This window comes from Mya arenaria, chromosome 17 (genome assembly GCF_026914265.1).
Source record: "Mya arenaria isolate MELC-2E11 chromosome 17, ASM2691426v1".
Lineage (NCBI taxonomy): Eukaryota > Metazoa > Mollusca > Bivalvia > Myida > Myidae > Mya > Mya arenaria.
Window position 1 is genome coordinate 48185212 of NC_069138.1, and position 17340 is coordinate 48202551.

General features: G+C 33.8%; 3 protein-coding genes across 6 annotated transcripts in view; 1 reads left to right on the forward strand and 2 right to left on the reverse strand.

Moving 5' to 3' along the window:
- LOC128224183 (uncharacterized protein C1orf112 homolog) overlaps positions 1 to 16910 on the reverse strand; it is a 57601-nt gene extending 40691 nt beyond the window's left edge. For all 3 annotated transcript variants that reach the window (XR_008259451.1, XM_052933935.1, XM_052933934.1), the window contains exons 1-6: positions 16744 to 16910; positions 10459 to 10574; positions 9972 to 10011; positions 9658 to 9746; positions 8527 to 8616; positions 7752 to 7889 (exon numbers count right to left, since the gene is read on the reverse strand). Coding sequence is in view for 2 of the 3 variants with exons in the window: in XM_052933935.1 (XP_052789895.1) it covers positions 7752 to 7889; positions 8527 to 8616; positions 9658 to 9746; positions 9972 to 10011; positions 10459 to 10548 (447 nt within the window). In the remaining variant the exon portion in view is untranslated. The remainder of the gene's footprint in view (positions 1 to 7751; positions 7890 to 8526; positions 8617 to 9657; positions 9747 to 9971; positions 10012 to 10458; positions 10575 to 16743) is intronic.
- LOC128224192 (uncharacterized) lies at positions 597 to 8760 on the forward strand. 2 transcript variants are annotated; one of them, XM_052933947.1, is made up of 5 exons: positions 597 to 648; positions 1433 to 1567; positions 3152 to 3577; positions 7186 to 7309; positions 7607 to 8760. In XM_052933947.1, the coding sequence occupies exons 2-4, from the start codon at positions 1441 to 1443 to the stop codon at positions 7299 to 7301; spliced, it is 669 nt and encodes a 222-aa protein (XP_052789907.1). In that variant the 5' UTR covers positions 597 to 648; positions 1433 to 1440; the 3' UTR covers positions 7302 to 7309; positions 7607 to 8760. The 2 variants fall into 2 exon arrangements, with proteins under 2 accessions (XP_052789907.1, XP_052789906.1); XM_052933946.1 differs by lacking the exon at positions 597 to 648 and adding an exon at positions 1022 to 1076.
- On the reverse strand, positions 3597 to 4932 carry LOC128224194 (VID27-like protein). The gene is made up of 2 exons (XM_052933949.1): positions 4856 to 4932; positions 3597 to 4664 (listed from the first exon to the last, which is right to left on the reverse strand). The coding sequence occupies exons 1-2, from the start codon at positions 4922 to 4924 to the stop codon at positions 4314 to 4316; spliced, it is 420 nt and encodes a 139-aa protein (XP_052789909.1). The 5' UTR covers positions 4925 to 4932; the 3' UTR covers positions 3597 to 4313.
- Positions 16911 to 17340: the final 430 nt, after the last annotated feature.

Consider the following 17340-nt stretch of genomic DNA (forward strand, 5'->3'; position numbering starts at 1 on the left):
TATATAAGACTGCTGACAAAAAAATAAATCACAGATTTTTATATTTAAGTTCAAAAATTGATGTCTTATGCATTTTTCTTAAACCATTTACTAAGGCTTTAAAACATTAATTTTCGCACGGAAATATGAAATCTGCAGTCTGATCTTTTATCAGCAATCTTTAATCATTGGTTTGCAGATATTTCCACAAAAAATTGTTCTTTCCTAGACAGAAAATAAAAAAGTAAAAATGCAATAACTGTGAGAGTGCAGCTTTAAGAATGACATGTCTATGAGTATATACATACATTATTTCTGATAATTCATTTCAGTTAATTTGATCCACCGTGAGTAAAAAAATAAATATGTATTTGAAATTTCTGTAAAAATTTGTTACTAAATATGGCAAAATGAAAGAATACATAATTAACCAAAAGAAAATATTTTATCCACTGTAAAATTTGGAACTGTTGACCAAACATCAAGCTATTGACTGGTCAAGTAGATATAGAAGAAAAACCGACCTCATAAAGTGATCCTTACTCTGCAGCACAGTTATTGTACTGTTTCAAAACTTGGTGGATTACAACCTTCCTTAAAATATCCCAGACTACCTTGACATTTTCATATGGAAACTCCTACTTTCTATTTGAACAGATTTTAATACTGGTATGTTTTGTTTTTCTTTATTTGCAGAAAAATAATGGTTTTAAGTTCAATAATTGTAGAAAATAGTAGTAGAAATAGTTAATAAATATAACAACGCTTAGATGAGAAGAATAGATAATTTATTTCAATAACATTTATCATTTCATATATTATATTTATACTGTGATTCTTTAAATAAATATTTATCAAGGGTATAAGATACAAATAATGCATTTTTCATTTACTTTAATTAAATTAACTTCTGTTCTCTTTTAAACTGATTAATATAATGAAGACCACCACATGTTAGTGGGTTAAGAAATGTAAAGAAAATTAAAAGCTCCGTTATGACCAGCAATGAGGCAAAATATAATGGCTAATTGTTTGTTCTTCTGTTTGGGTTTTAAAAATGTTTGTTACCGGTTTCATGCCCCTAAAAAATAGGGTAGGTAAGTTGGAAAATCTCTTTTAAATATTTTTAGAAGCATTTTTTTTTCTTGATATATTTCTGTTACCAAAAACTATGTGTTGTTTTTCTTGATATATTTCTGTTACCAAAAACTATGTGTTTAATGCTTTAGAATATTGATACACTAAGTATTAACATTGCTGGATTTATTAAAAGCCAAAAACAATCGGTTTTTAACTTTTATCAACTTTTAATATACTGAAAACAAACAAATAAAACAATTTGATTTCTAAGGGCCATAACTATGACTATGGTCAGGGCCAAAAAATAGGGTAGGTAGGGAAAACAGAAACAAATGTTATTTTTTTTACACCTTAAATATCATTTACTTTACAGTGACTAAAATGTCAGGACAAGGAAAGGGAGATAAGAAACAAGTGCCAGGGCCAGTCATCCAGGCTGAACATGGGCAAAGGCTCAATACAATTAGCACAGTATCTATTATATCTCCAGGTGCTGAGTCAGTTGAAGGTACAAAACTTTAACCAAAATTGTAACCAAAGAGCGCCTAATTCCTTAGTTTAGTTTAAACATATTTATTTTACAATGATTTGGAAACAAGTTATTACAATATTATTTTAATCACTCTCCTTGGCACGATTTTACGCAAGTGTGGTCTTGTGTTGTGGGGGAAAACAGGAGATCCTGGAGAAAACCCACTTGTCCGGCTTGGTGACCACATACCAAACTCTCATGCGCCCGAGCCGGGAATCGAACTTGGGTTGCCTAGGTGAGAAGCGAGTGCGCTAACCACTACGCTAACAGGACAACCAAGGTTGCCTTATTCCTTTAAATAATAAAAAAGTAACTTTGCTTCATTCTCAGGACAATTTCTGTACATTAAAGGCAGGCCACCACCTTAATGGTAACCCAGTAGCCCAAGGCTACCAGTTTTTCTGTAAGACACTCATTTCTTCCAGCTGGGTATTCCACCTTAATGGTAACCCAGTAGCCCAAGGCTACCAGTTTTTCAGTAGGACACTCATTTCTTCCAGCTGGGTATTTAACCACGCTACTTGATTTTTGCGAGTGTTAAATGAAAAACAAGAAGAATATTTGAACAAGAGGGCCAAGATGACCTATTATCGCTCTCCTGAGTAAAACATTAATTGTGTACATGACAATTCTTTAATTATTGGGCAGTTACTCGTATATACGGGCATATAAAAACATGAAAATTATGAATTTGTTTTAAAGTTACAAAGGATCAGAAATAAATTAAGTTGAGAGTTATATATAACTTGAAACAAAAGAGCAAATTGTTACTGGTACTTTAAGTTCATGAATTTGAATTTGATACCTTCAATGATTGTGAAACAATAAAATGATTACAGATTTCTTTTTTCAAATAAATAAAAACAAAAAAATATTTTCAAGTTTTCCATAAAGACATATATTGTGAAAACAAGACACACCCCACTTTATGAATCACAATTAGGGGTAAAGGAATTTGATATATAGGGTCACCTAAGGAACATTTCCATGAAAAAAATTGACAAGAAGATTTTCAAAGGTTTTCCTTAGAGTTTGCTACCAGAGGTCTGCCTGGAATTAAAACATTGAGATTAAATGACCTTTTGTTTGAATTCGAAAAAAATGTCATTTAATCGCAACGTTCTAAATTCCAAAATGGGGCTACCAAATATCTGGTCAGGCTACAAGATTTTTCAACTTAGTGGTGAAATGGGTAAAGGTCAAGGCTGGAAAGGGGAGATAACTTCACATAGTAAGCTTCCCATGAATTATAACACTTGCACTGTGCACTAAGCCATATTCACTTCTATCTAAAATCCAAGTGTCATTCAATTTCATCAAGTAATTCAGAAAACATCATTTGAAGAATACCGGTACTGCCCTTGAGTTGCAAATCTTGTACAGTGCAGTTATTGCCAATGTTCAATGTTAAAACGTTTTTTTTAATTATATATGAATGTATTTTACACAAGTAAAGAATATGTTTTATTATTATTATTAACTAATTTATTGCATGAATGCCAAAAAAACTAAAAAAATCTGTTAGTTTAGTTCCAACTGCTGTTTTGTGACCAATTTCAGGAAAAAATCGAAAAATTGCGTTTGTTATACATGCAACTGAAGACCAAAAGTATGCTGAGGCTGTCAGAAAAGACCTGGACACACATGGTTTCATATGCTTGACGTCAGTTAATGATTATCATCCACTGAATGAACATGAGAATAGCATTTATAATAGTATTTTGATGACCGACAAAGCACTGTTTATTGTTACTGCAAATTCAACACAGCAGTTCATCGAAACCATACAAAAACTGATATCAAAAGCTTCAAATTTGGAAGAGGATAAAGTTTCAATTTTGTTGAATTGTACGAAGGATTCCAAAGCAACTCAGTTTCAGAATAGAGAAGATGAATTGAGATTGTTTGGAACTTTGCAAATGAACATCTCAACAGTGGCTCAATGTCAATGTTTAAGAGTATTTCTAGAATTCCTCATTAACACTGGTAAGTAATAAAAAGTACTAAAAATAGTGATTTCATGTGATTCTTATTTCAAAAACATATTTGTAAATATTTGAAGTTATCCCAATGTGACATACATGTATAATATTAATATATCTTTTGGGTTTATACCTTAAGTTATGGAATATATTGCGTGAATGATGTCATTAATGGGGTATGCATGCAGTTGGGCTGGTTACAGTGTGTGGATACCGAAGGACTACTCTTTATGATCTCTAATACTGACATCTATCATGCAATTCATTACTTATATTTACTCCAATAGTTGATTATCTCTTTCAATAATTGTTAAAAACATGCTTTATTTCATTTAACAAAACCTTACAGTAATTCTTTCTCACTCATTCTGTACATAGAACTACCCCTACTTGAACAGGAAACAGTTCATCATATGAAGAGGAAAATAATACAGGAAAAAAATGATCACTCCGAAGTTGCTACTTTAAATAACTTTTTAACATAAAATTCAAAGGTTAATAACAATACATTTAACAAATCTTAATTCTTTAGTTATTCATGTCCTGCTAATACATTACTAATAATATATCAACAGTGTGCGAAATTAACATTTTGACAATGATAGCCAATGGGGCTACAGACTTTCAATGATTCATAGCCCAAGCTAAAGTTCTGTAGCCCTACCATAAATTGTGATAAATTTTAATCTTACACAAAATTAAAAATAGTAATTGAAAAAAGACTTGGAAATTATTCTATTTTATTCAGTATTACAGTTTGACAAAGTATTGCCACAAGCAAATCTCAAAATGTTCTTTTCATTCATTTCAAAGTCCTCATCAGAGTCGTATGCTGAATCGTTGTCAGAATCTTCAGCCATAGGGGTGCCTGATGGTCTAGCTGCATCTAGATCAACTCCCACTTCCTGCTTGTCTTCTCCCTCTGTCTGTTTCGCCTCTTTTTCCCCCACCTCCTTTTCTTCCTCCTCCTCTTCTTCCTCAACCTCATCAATAATTTCAACACCTACTGGCTTGTCTCCCCCTTCTGCCTGTGCTAATTTTATGCCCTTTCGTCTGGTAAATGTAGGCCTTCTTGGCCTGGTAGATGAACTCTGAGGAAAAAAAGCTTTGTTAAATGGCAACAGGTTGCATATTTTAATTGAAAATTCATAATATAATCTTATACTTTGCAACAATAATTGCTGGCAGTCAAAAGTGTATCGAATATGTTTGTATAATACATTGTACTAATTTAATGAGCAATAATTGGTGCAGTGCAAGTCCCATGACTTAAATGAATTACCGCCCACAGGTCAATGGCGGGTGATGGATCAAATTCCTCCACATCCTCGGTCTCAAGTTTTACTACCATGACATCAGTCATTGTTTCACTTTTCATGTGATTACGGCGAACTAAAATTATAACATACAATTTTATAAATCAGTATAAAATTATTTTTATGCAGAACTTCTAATTGGCTTAATTAAAATACTAGACATGTTAGTCCCTTTGGCTTACCAGTTTTCATAAGCTTCATTTGGGAGAATGACCTCTCATTGAAGACAGAAGTTGGTGGTAGGCTAAGCACGAAGTCTATGAGATTAAGGGCCGCTATACTGTACTGAATAACGGACACTTGCCAGTACTGTTTACTTCCCTTTGAATAGATAATCGAAGGGAGATCACTACGACAGAAAATATACAATACCGGAAGATAGCAAACGGTGTCATTGTTTATTATTCCATGTCGGTTTTTATGTTTCAACTTACGAGATTTTCATCGCCAATCGGACGATCGTTTGCGGTTTTCTCGTCACCCGGGCCATTATTCTATTGCCACGGGCGATAGGGCTGCCGTTAATTTCGCACACTGTATCAAGATATACAATTTTTAATTTATTTAAAACAATCATGTTGATCCGAACACAACCGAAGATGATGCGTTCAATGGAAAATATTTGCCGCAAGGCTGTTGACATTTAAGGAATGGAAGAAAAAAAGAGATGTAAATATAGTAGGATAAACTAACAAATAATGCATTTATATGTTGAACATTTCCCCATGGGATATTTTTACCCATGGGAACAAATATACCCACAACGGTAAATTTGCCTCAGTGGTATTTTTTGGACACGTTTTTATGGCATTTAAGAAAAATGAATATTTTTAATAAATGCTGATAGTTTGTCTTGAAAAGTATATTAGGCATAATAAATTAGCTAATATTACAAACATTATGTTTACTAATTTCAAGATAAGAAATACCGCAATCCAGGTTTTCAATGATTGACTGAAGAACTTCAGCCTTTATGAAATTCACTTTTAACTTCAATCTTTTTTTAAGAAACAGTGACAATTACCTTGACCTTGACCCAAATGCAAACACATGAAACTCCTCCAAAACTCTTCCTACATACACAGTTTCGTCACAATATGTCAACCCTAACTTAAGTTATTCAGTTTGAACGTTTTTTTTCTTTTTTAGTAACAGACTTACAGTGACTTTGATCTTGACCATAGGTTCTCCAAAAAACAATTCCATAAAAGTATCCATAAACCTTTCCTCTATACTATGTTTGGTCAAACCTAAAACTAAAATGATTCGATTCAAATAATGCAAAACCTTAACCAGACTTTCTGAGGTTGGATGGTTGTGAATACATATCTTAAGTTTCAATGCAATACATAATGACTTATAGATGCTTACAAGCAAAACCTTAATCAAGGTGTGATGCCAACATATCAAATATCAAAAGCAATACAAACAAAAAACAAGATATGTCAACCCTTACTGAAGTTATTCAGTTTCATAGGTGAGTTTAACGCCGCCTGGCCGCCCTGCCGCCCGCCCGCCCGCCCGAACAACAATGTTCTGCATTATAATAACCAGGTATCACTTTGTGATAACCTGGTTAATAAAAAAGTATGAATGCCATTGAATAAACAGAATTTGAGATCAGAGTTAAAACCCAAAGTTGCCACAACTTTAACCAAGCTTTTTCAGTTGATAAAGGGCCATAATTTTGTATTTAGAATTTTATGTAACCTAATCATGTGAGGGAGTAAACAACTGTATAAAGTATAAAGTCAATTGTAAACAGGGTATAGAAGTTATTAGTGAAAATCCCAACTTGCCCTAAATTTGCCCTAAACCTGACCCAATGTGCCCTAAAACTTTAATCTAAATTCCTAAGTCAATCAGGGGCCATACTTTGTATTAAGGGTAATATGGATTTATGCATCATTGTGTGATAGTCCTGATTAACTGTGTGAATTGAATGAAGGGTATTTATAAAAATTCCATTAGCCCTAAAACTTTAACCTGCCCTAAAAGTTTAGCCTAAGTTTCTTAATCAATCAGTGGCCATAATTTGTATTAAGGATACTATGGAGTCATCTTGCTTCATTGTGTGATGTTTCTGAACAACAGTGTGTGAAGATTTTACGAAAGTGATGACAGCGTTTTTTAGTAAAAAAAGAGTTATTGGTATAAAATGGAAGAAATACTGTGCATTCTTAGGCCCATTGGCATGGGGGTGTTCAACCTCTACGATTCATTGACCCCAAATAAATTACTAATGAGCCATATAGGTGAAGTTAAAACAACTGACTAGCTTCCACAATTTTTTCAGCTGGATCAAATGGAGGTGCAATCCTGTTGGACCTGCTGAGCGTACGCACAATTCAAGAAAGGATTACTCATCCTAAAGAACCCCTGCAACTTACAACAGGCATCAGGGAGTCATAATTGTGAAGGTTTGTCTCACATATATACTGGATGTATGGGTTTGAGTTTATTAAATATCTTTTCTTCACATATCTTTTTTAGCAGATACTTGGCTTGATTTTATTCCAACATTTCTTGTTTTTGTTTTTAAAAATATGTATACAGACTTTTATGAAATTACAGAGCTGATAACTTAATTAAGAGAGTCGGTGTCACCATTTACAGGGCGCTACACTAACACTAACCCGGTGACCCGAGACACCCAATTTTCTAAGGTGATAAAAACAATTCCACAAATTGTGTCAAAGTTCTGACTGTTTTTCTAGGAATGGACACTGTGACCATGGAGGTTGATCTACCGAACTCTCATCTACTTACCATCACCAATGTGCCTACAAAGTTTGGTGACTCTACAGCAACTATGGCGGCAATGCAATACATGAGCCAGAATAGCTAATAATATAAACTAACCTTGCAATGAGAGTAAGTGCCTTTAAGCAAGTGTACAGCTCCGTACGGCAGGGAATGAACGTCACCAACGCTGTTGGGGGTCTGATCAGTGGCATACCTCACACACATACAGAAACATTCCAGTAGTTCAGACCATGCCTGAAAAGGGAGAGAACTCATTTTAGATCAGTGGCAAATAACTGACTTGGATCAAATATCGTATTTTGCATTAAGTAATACTGTGAAATCATTAATATTCATTGGGCATTAATTTTCATGGATTTCAGCGGTAGGGTAATCCAAGAATTTAGGATCCCAATGAAAAACTTACCTCAAATTCTGTAATTAAACTGCCTATTTAAAAGGGTATAGATGTTTTCACATGAAATATACATGGTCCAGGTATACAAGGTAACAACTTGTAATTTCCTTAATCATTGTTTATATTACATTCAAAATGTTTTATAAATTAACTTCAACGACAATAAGTTAAAGACAGTTACATGCAATGTTTTTTGTAGAACATTGCAGGAACATTAAAACAAGATTACCTTTATTACTAATCTCCTGCTCCAGGAATATGAAAAACATACTGATTATTGAGCAAGTGATTTTGAAAGTCGGCACTTGACCTTGTTTCTTTCATCAAATATTAAAGCAATTATTATCGAGCTGCATCGTTACTGTGTTTTTAGAGTTGTCAAAAATGTCTTATTGACATTCATTGTCTTCACGATTTTAAAAACTTTTGTTATAAAACCAGACAATCTTATGGCTTAGATAACATTTCTCTAACCTCGAGCAGTTCCTGTATTTGTTGTTGGTACTCAGACTGCTTGGATACGCTCCCCAACTCTTCCCTAACTCTGTCCACAATTTCACAACTCTGAAAATACATACATGTACCATCTGAACTTAAAAATAACTGTTATAATGCTCTTATACTTTTTAAATTTCTATATAGGTTTGATATCGTATGTGTTTTTAATTTCGTGCTTGTCAAAATATACAATAAAAGCTCAAACATGTACGTAACATTTATTTTTGTAAACCATTTCCAAAAACAAGAACTACTGTTTGTCATTCTTGTTTTTGACAGTACAATAATTTGCGTTAACTATTTACAACTTCTTACCTGAAATCCTGAAAAATAGCCTGGTGTCTGTTTCAGTACATGTTATAATAATTCATGCCAAAAGCAGGTTGAATGGGCTTAAACCGTTTTTGAAAATGTTTCCAAAGTCATGTATATTTATTTCAAGGCAGTTTCTACTGTTTTTCATGCTAATGACCAAGCAAAAAAAACCAATCTTTACACCTGTAAAATAGTCTGAACTAGAAGGATACATTTTCATACATCGCTCCATCAAGGGATCGTTTTGCTCTCTCTTTTTTTTAAAGCATTGTACATAAACTAGCATTTGTTTTATTAAAGCACAGTACAGAGTGTATATATATATATATATATATATATATATATATATATATATATATATATATATATATATATATATATATATATATATATATATATATATATGTTGAAACTTGTAAAAAAAGTATACTGGAAAGGCAATCTAATTTCCCAATCACACAGCAATAAAAAAGGAGGGCCCAAAATAACATTCAAGAAGTGTAAAGCTCCCCCAGGTCTGGCTATCAGACCATTACAAAAGCCAAACATGCGATATTTTTCCCAAATGGACAAAAGAAAACCCAATCTGAATCACAGTTTGCCACAGAGATCATTTTGATCAAAAAAAATATTGTTTAAGTTCCAAATTTGTCTTCGGTATTTTTCCCAAAATGGATAGAAAAAGACCTGCTCTATAATTACCAAAGAACCTTAATGTTGACCTTAAGGTTCACAGGACCCCCAGCTAGAAAGTCCCAGGGAAAAACACTGCATTAAGTGTGCTATATATACCTTTGCTGCAATATGTGAAAATACAGCTCTCTCTGCGTTACCCACTTCAACCCAGGGAAGGAAGGAGAGACAGATGATCTTCAGAATTCCTGAATCAGAATGGGTATATGATTAACAGATATAAGTTTTGATGTAAGGAACAAAAATTAACATTTCAGTGACCATTTTCAAACATATGACAAAATAACTTATATTATCATGCCACTGATGTGTAACTGTAAACTTGTCAAATTAATTATACTGTATACCACCTTTCTTATATATTTATTTTAGGTCTACTTATTAGTATTCTTGGGATAAATATATAAATTCACCTAATTCTTCTTGAAGAGCAGAGGCTTCTTGCAGATGTGACTTAAACAATTAAAGGATATAATGGCTTAAATAAGAGCTGTATTTGTTACGGCTACAAGTATACGCTATTTGTAAACTTACTGGGATTTAGAATTGGAAAAATGCACAAAATCTGTGAAAGATGCTTGTGTCGTAAACGATGTGATACATCAGTAAGTATACAGATTCAATGTGTTGTACAAAAAGTTGGCAATTTTTTGTAAGTTTTTGACAATTGTTTTTGCATTATCATCTAGCCCCTTAAGTTTAAGTTGTTGTTTTTTCCATGAAGCTGATAGATTGGAAATAGTTTAACTGTCAGAGTGTTTTCCAGCCTACTAGAGAACTAGAGACCTGTCAAACTCTCTTTTAACTTATTCTGAACAATTTACTATTTTAAACACCCCCAAAATTCTTAAACTTCAGACACAAACAAAGGATCTATATGCATGATGTGTTAAAGGATACAATAAGCTTGGGGAGAGCTTCAGCCAGATTTTGTCGACACTGGGTCTCATTCCACGCCACCACAGCCTCCAGAAACGATGCCTGCGACATTACGCCTGTCTCTGATCTTGCTGTTTCTAGAAAAGAAAAAATATAAAACCTGTATCTTCCAGATAATTAAAAGAATTCATGGAAAATGAAAAGAAAAACCAGTTTTAGTCAACTATCTTTTCTTCAGGCTTATTTGCTTGACATCTCAATTTGAATGTTCCTAACAAAAGTTAAGCAATTGAACCTGTCTATTCCTATTGAATCACAAACTATTTACTGTACAATATTAAATTACTTTAAGCAATAGACTCCTCGATTGTGGCTCTTTGGCAGTCTGAACTCTGATACATGACTTTTTACAAAAACATTAGTCATTTTAGTAAAGAGCTGTCTCTTGGCTCTAGAAAAAGGAGAAGCACATAATTGGGAAAAACAATACTTGTTACTGTGTGTCTAAGATATTGTATCTATAGTTATACTGTCTCGCCTTTGAAATAGCTTTGTATTGACATAGATCGAAGTATCACATACATGAAAAATCACCCGGAATTCAGTCAATTCCCTAGCCTGAACCAAAATAAATTGTTTGATATATTGAAGTGCACTATCCATTTATTAGCTGTGAAAAACAAAAATTGAAGAAGCTACAGTCAAACCTGTATTAAGTGGCCACCTTTGGGAAAAGGTAAAAGTGGCTGCTTACTACAGGTGGCCACTTAGTCCATGTTGGACTTTTCTGACACTTTGGCTTTGTTCAAACAGGTCGATTATGTATCTTAACCACCACCTCACCCCACAATCAGTATCATCAGTACCATTAAAGAAGGTTGAATACAAATGTAGAAAGAACAACTTTATTGCAAAATTACAAATATAATGCAATATATTAAAGCTAATACATAGCATAAAAAAACACCCAAAATTAGTCCACACAACTACATTTTTCAGAACAATTTTTAAAGTAATCATTCATTTTGTTTGTTTAACTTCTGTCTCTAATTTAAAGTGCATTTTTATTGAGCTGACATTATCATGTCAAGCATGTCCGTCTGTGAGTCAAAATCCATGAATACACAAGTTCATTGAGTCCTCGTTTCCAGTAATTTTCCTCTGTCTTTTAGTGTTTGGATTTCAATTGTTAGCATAAGAGTCCGTCCACAGTCAGTTCTTCTTGCACTACAGCCGTTTTCTAATAATTTAATACACTTGACACGTTCTTTTAGAGTCAAACACTTCTGATTTATTTTATTGTCAGCCATAACCAAAATTAAAAAGAATATCACGAACAATGCAATGTAAGTATCCATTCGTAGAAGTATATAGCCGAGCACTTTGAAAATTAATACGGAAATGAATACACATCGTAACTCGTTTCACACCATCAAGTGACAGTGCAAACTGTAAATTCATAATTATCATATTCTTACCTTCGTCACTTTTAAAATATCTTCATTAAGTGTGTCAATTCTGATCGAAACATTCGCCAACGTGTTATAAACATGATCTCTCGATAAGTAAACACGCATGGTAATCGTGTGATGTTATAGGCATTTTCATTGGACGACGGAAATATCAGAGGCTGTCGTTCTTTTCTGTCAACTTCAGTATCAATTAACCCTTTAGCACATAGACAAGTGGCCAGATTACACCTCCCAGTCAATAGCCAACTCACTGATAAGCAGTCCTTATCTGTATAGGTACTTTTCTGGGTATTTGAAAATGAGAAAATGAATACAGCAGTATGACCTTAAAATCAATGTTACTCCAAATAACTGTGTCCAAATCTTTTTTATGTGAATACATTTTTTATAGATAATTAAATCATCTAATAAATGGTGTCAATGATGAAATATTAAATTATTTTATTTCAGCTGTGAATGTATTTTCAAGATGGAATTGTAACATTTCTTTGAAATGTCATAATTGCATTAAATCAAAGGGTAATAAAATGCTGGGATCGATCTAAATTTTATTACCCCTATCATAAAAAAGACCCATCTGGATTAAATAGACGACAATTTATGTTCTTGTGTATAATACACAGAAATATGTCAGGAATATCCGGTGTCATCCAGCTGAGAGATCCAGTCCAAGGTGTGTTTAACTTTATTACCCCCTCATAAAATTGTTTACAAAAAAGAAAGCCGATAAATGATTTTCCGGTATGAATAAAAAGATCTAGATCAAACAAAACGCTTGCACATGACCTATTTTACAGCCAAAACTATGATGGACATTATATCAGCTTCACAGAAAATTTACCCATCATTTTCTCATTTACTTATTGTTTCTTTTGTTTGTAAACAAAATATAGTAAATATAATCTCAATTGATTTTAATGGTAAACTGAACTGACGTAATATATTTAATGATTTACGCATCAACGAATTTGGGGGAAATTCCATACAGTACTCAGCTCGTGGTCTTATTACGTCACAATGGGATATCACACCTGCGATTGGGAGTATAAACACCTTCTCAATTTAGCAGACGATATTTTCAAGGGAAAATCAATACACAAAAGGTTAAAATTTAATTTTATAAACATCCGGGATATTGTTTACAAAAAGAAAGATGCAAAATTGAAATATTGAAATGACCCTATTGAAATATGCGGGCCATGCGTTTACATCCAGTAATGGATACGGTCGGCCAGATGTGCATACATCTGCTAATGAGCTATGTCGGCCTATCTCGTATACATGCGCTAAAGGGTTAAACATTACTTGTGAAAGTGTCAGTGACAAGGGATTAGTGCAGGGTTCGACACTAACGGTAGTCCGGTAGTCCGAGACTACCAGTTTTGTGCTCGGACTGCAAGAATTTTTAAGTCAATAGTCCGTCGGACTACTAGAAAAAGTAAATATGACATCAGGTAATTGAGCATAAAATATTTATTACGTTTAAACTTGCGTAAAAAGTGTTGCTAAAATTTAAAAAAAAGCCGAGTATCACCGGTAAATACTCATTCTAAAGTTTGCCGAAGATGGCCAAGCAGTTCCGGACAACCTGGACTGTTAAGCGAGTTTCGCGCGCAATTCGTATAGCCTTTCGATCAATATTTAAACCAGTCTGTAGAATGTCTTTATTTAGAAAGGGAAACACCATTTTGCACTGTATGGTGTGTTTAATCGTCAGACACGTGAAAGTCTGCCAGTGTCAGCGAGGTAGATTTGGGTTTAAAATGAGGTAGAATTTCTAGATCCCTTGCATTTTCAGTCAGAAACAATGATAGATACGATGTTAGCAAAAACTTGATGGTTGTTACTATTTTTAGATTTTCTGAAAATACGTCATGGTTATTTATTTATCGTTTAGAGTATTGTCAAATGTCGGTGTTTTGATAAAGCAGACAGAAGGAACATTATGTATGGCTTGTGAAATATTTTAACTGGCTTTTAGAAGAGCAGCTTAAAAAATAATCATACTGCTCAAAAATGTCTAATTCAGTGTAAGTGCAGACGACGGCAGAACTTGTGTGCGTTAATTTTCGCGCCAAAAGGTCGTAACATTTTATACATTGAAGTGAGGGCCAATAACAATTCTTATCTTTATATACTCCCAATTAATTAATAACATTTTGGGAATTAATTTCATTATATTTTTAAAGCATTATTGTATGTCATTTTAATAGATTAACAGACTTCTGAATAGTAGGATGCCAATATCAATTATCAAATAGTCATTTGTGCCGTAACTTAGCAACGATCTCGGTCGAGGTGTCAATTGATTTATTGCACCATTTTCCTGAAAGTGACAGATTATGGGGTATTTTAGCATGGTTTTTAGATTTTTATTCTGGGGTATTTTAGCATGGTTTTTAGATTTTTATTCTGGGGTATTTTAGCATGGTTTTTTTACTTTTTAAGGTTTTAAAATTGAAGGCCAAACATTGTTTTGAAGAATGTGGAAATCTTAAGATTGAGACAGATAAGAAACATGATCAATCAAAGGGTTATTCTGACGATGTTTTTATGGAGAAGTCTAACAAAACACTGAAGGAATCCGTTGCAGGCTTGCATTTTTTTTTGGACTATCAGAATTTTTGCTGGACTACCTGGATTTTAGATCCAGTAGTCCGAGGGACTACCTTGTGAAAAATGTTAGTGTCTAACCCTGTTAGTGGCCGCTAATTAGTGTTTTTATGGCTTCACGGGGACAAATATTAGTGGCCGTGGCGGCGTTAAGACAGTTGGCCACTTAATGCACATACTTTATATCGTAAAAACACATGGGGGGAATTTGGAGTGGACCGATAAGGCAGGTGACCCTTTAAAGCAGGTGACCGTTCAACCAGGTTTGACTGTATGTCCAATTCTCAAAATCAACCAAAATCCATCAAAATTCATGTTTTTTTACCAAAAAAAACAGGTGAGACTCAGCATCTTTAGGGTACAATGTGAAGAGGGTATTAGATGAACAAGTTCCCCAAGTTTCAAAGTGATAGCTTTGATTGTTTCCTTGTGAGTGACCTAAACTTAACCAACGCCTCCAACGACAACGATGACAATAAAGTGATGACAATAGCTCTTAATTTTTTTCAAAAAATGTATAAAACCTTTGTTTAAGAACATTTTCTCACTGGTTCTCCAACCCAAAGTATGAAACAATTATTTAAGGTATTGATTTATGGCGTGTATAATTAAGCCCTGCACAAACTTTCAGTCAGCTAGGCACATGTTTTGATTTTTACACAGTTTGCGTTGATAGTATGTTTGATCATTTTTAATGCAATAGAAGGGTCACTTTTAATTCCTATAGGTGTCACTAAATGGATTTTGATTCCCTTAGGGTGTGGATATTGATTTAACAATGAAGATGTTAACACGCGACAATTGGACAATTTTGAGAGGTGTGAAAATGTTTTTAATCCTGGACCTTTTATGATAATAATGAATTATTTTGAATTCATGAAACACAGTTGTTCACCCGACACTATGTAAGAGACAAAATCTAAGAAAAAGTACTTGGCAAAACATCAGCCAACATTGAAATCATATTTGCCATGGATAACATCAAGTCAAAAAGGATTAATTACACCATGATCCATCCATATAATGTATCTTGTCCAATGGACATGGTTGTTTGCTAGTCTAAAATAATAGACGTGTTATACGGGATTCTTCCAATCCCTAACGTCTAAACAGGAATGTGCAAAAAACGGGGGTGTTTTAAAAATATTGAAATTGTTTTAAGTGAAGTTTTTTATGGTTGAAATTGATCATAAAGAGTTATACTCATATTTCACCATGTAAGTGAAATGTTATTTTGCACTAAACAAGCATTTAATGCATAAAAACAAGTTGCTTACCTTTCCAATAAAACGAAAGTTGACTGACACAGACAACAATTATGCGAAGGGGAACAGCTCGATACAATCGTAATAGCTCGGCCTCCTCCGAGAAAGCTTCGAGATAGACCTCGTTATACAATCGTAAAAACTCGGCCATGGCCGAAATGTTCCGAGCGATTTAAAACTGTGCCCTAAAGCCTTGCAGGTGCCCTTCATGTATATATCGTTATGTCGAGAAGTCGTCAAACTCATAATTATAAGTTGGATATTTATTTTTTGTGTACGGAACTAACATAAAATAACATTATCTGGTAATATTTCTTGTTTTTATGATATTTTATAGATGCTATATGCTTTAACCCGGAATCCTGATCGGAACAACTACCCACTTTTGATACTAAACAATTTGTACGTGAAGGATTTGCCATATCAAAAATCTAAAAAAAATCTGTCAACGTACAATTATTTGGACTAGGTTGTTTGCCATTCATATTTGCCATGGATAACATCAAGTCAAAAAGAATTAATTACACCATGATCCATCCATATGAAATAATGTATCTTGTCAAATGGACATGGTTGTTGGCCATTCTGACGAATCAGACATAGTCAGTCAATCTAAATCTGAATTCCCTTTCAGTCATTGTCATTGCAGATTGACCTTTGTCTCCAAAATTCAAGGAAAAATTTCAAAATGGAGGGGGAATATGTAAGGGGGTATACGATAAGTATTTAGCGGCATTTATATCATCTCCCTATAAGACTGTATACATATTGTATACCAGGTTACAGCCCCCCCTCAAGACAAAGTCAGCAGACAACACTACTCCTGCAGAACTTTATTGTAGATGAAATTGATTTGCATTCTATTCCATTATTAATGTACATATCTTAAATTTTAAATTAATCGTTCAAAATAAAACTCACTTGTATTATCAAATTCCCGGCAGTTTTGGCATTACCTGAGTGTTCAATGATTATGACGTCAGTGCCTCAGTTTATCTCTTAGGTTTGCTGAGCATCAAAAGTAAAACGTACGACAACGTGGTGGTTCGAACATGTTTCTGAACGTTTTAATCTAAAGTCAAAACAGACGACAATAAATAATTGTTTACAAAAACTCCCGCCATCTTTGACATATTCGGAATATATTGAGTTGTGATAATTGCGTTATGATATAATCAAAACGTCCACCCAGTAAAACGGACTTACTTTATGCCTTCGGCGGTAGTAAGGTACGTTGACCGAAATAAGTTCATCAACTATAAATTCACTGTTTTTGTAATTTGAGCTCGTTTCAATTTTTGAGAAACTAACTTAAACACTCACAGTGCTGGGAAGAAATAAATAAAGTTATTTAGTTAAATTTGAAGCGGATTTCCAATCGATTGCTTGTTACATATTCCCGAATTCCCGACATAGCGCAGAAGTCAAAACACCTGGTATAATGAATCTATTGAACTCAACCCACACAAAGCAACCGGCCCTGACATGATACAAGCGAGACTACATGTACTGAAAGAGCTGGCTGTCAAGTTCGTCCCATTGCTTTGTGTTAT

Coding starts and splice junctions, on each gene's coding strand:
- LOC128224192 (XM_052933946.1), top strand. CDS start 1,037: ATGTTTGTTACCGGTTTCATGCCCCTAAAAAATAGGGTAG. Junction 1,077..1,432: donor GCCCCTAAAAAATAGGGTAG/GTAAGTTGGAAA, acceptor TTTACTTTACAG/TGACTAAAATGTCAGGACAA. Junction 1,568..3,151: donor AGGTGCTGAGTCAGTTGAAG/GTACAAAACTTT, acceptor GACCAATTTCAG/GAAAAAATCGAAAAATTGCG.
- LOC128224194 (XM_052933949.1), bottom strand. CDS start 4,924: ATGGTAGTAAAACTTGAGACCGAGGATGTGGAGGAATTTGATCCATCA. Junction 4,665..4,855: donor CCGCCATTGACCTGTGGGCG/GTAATTCATTTA, acceptor TTTTTTCCTCAG/AGTTCATCTACCAGGCCAAG.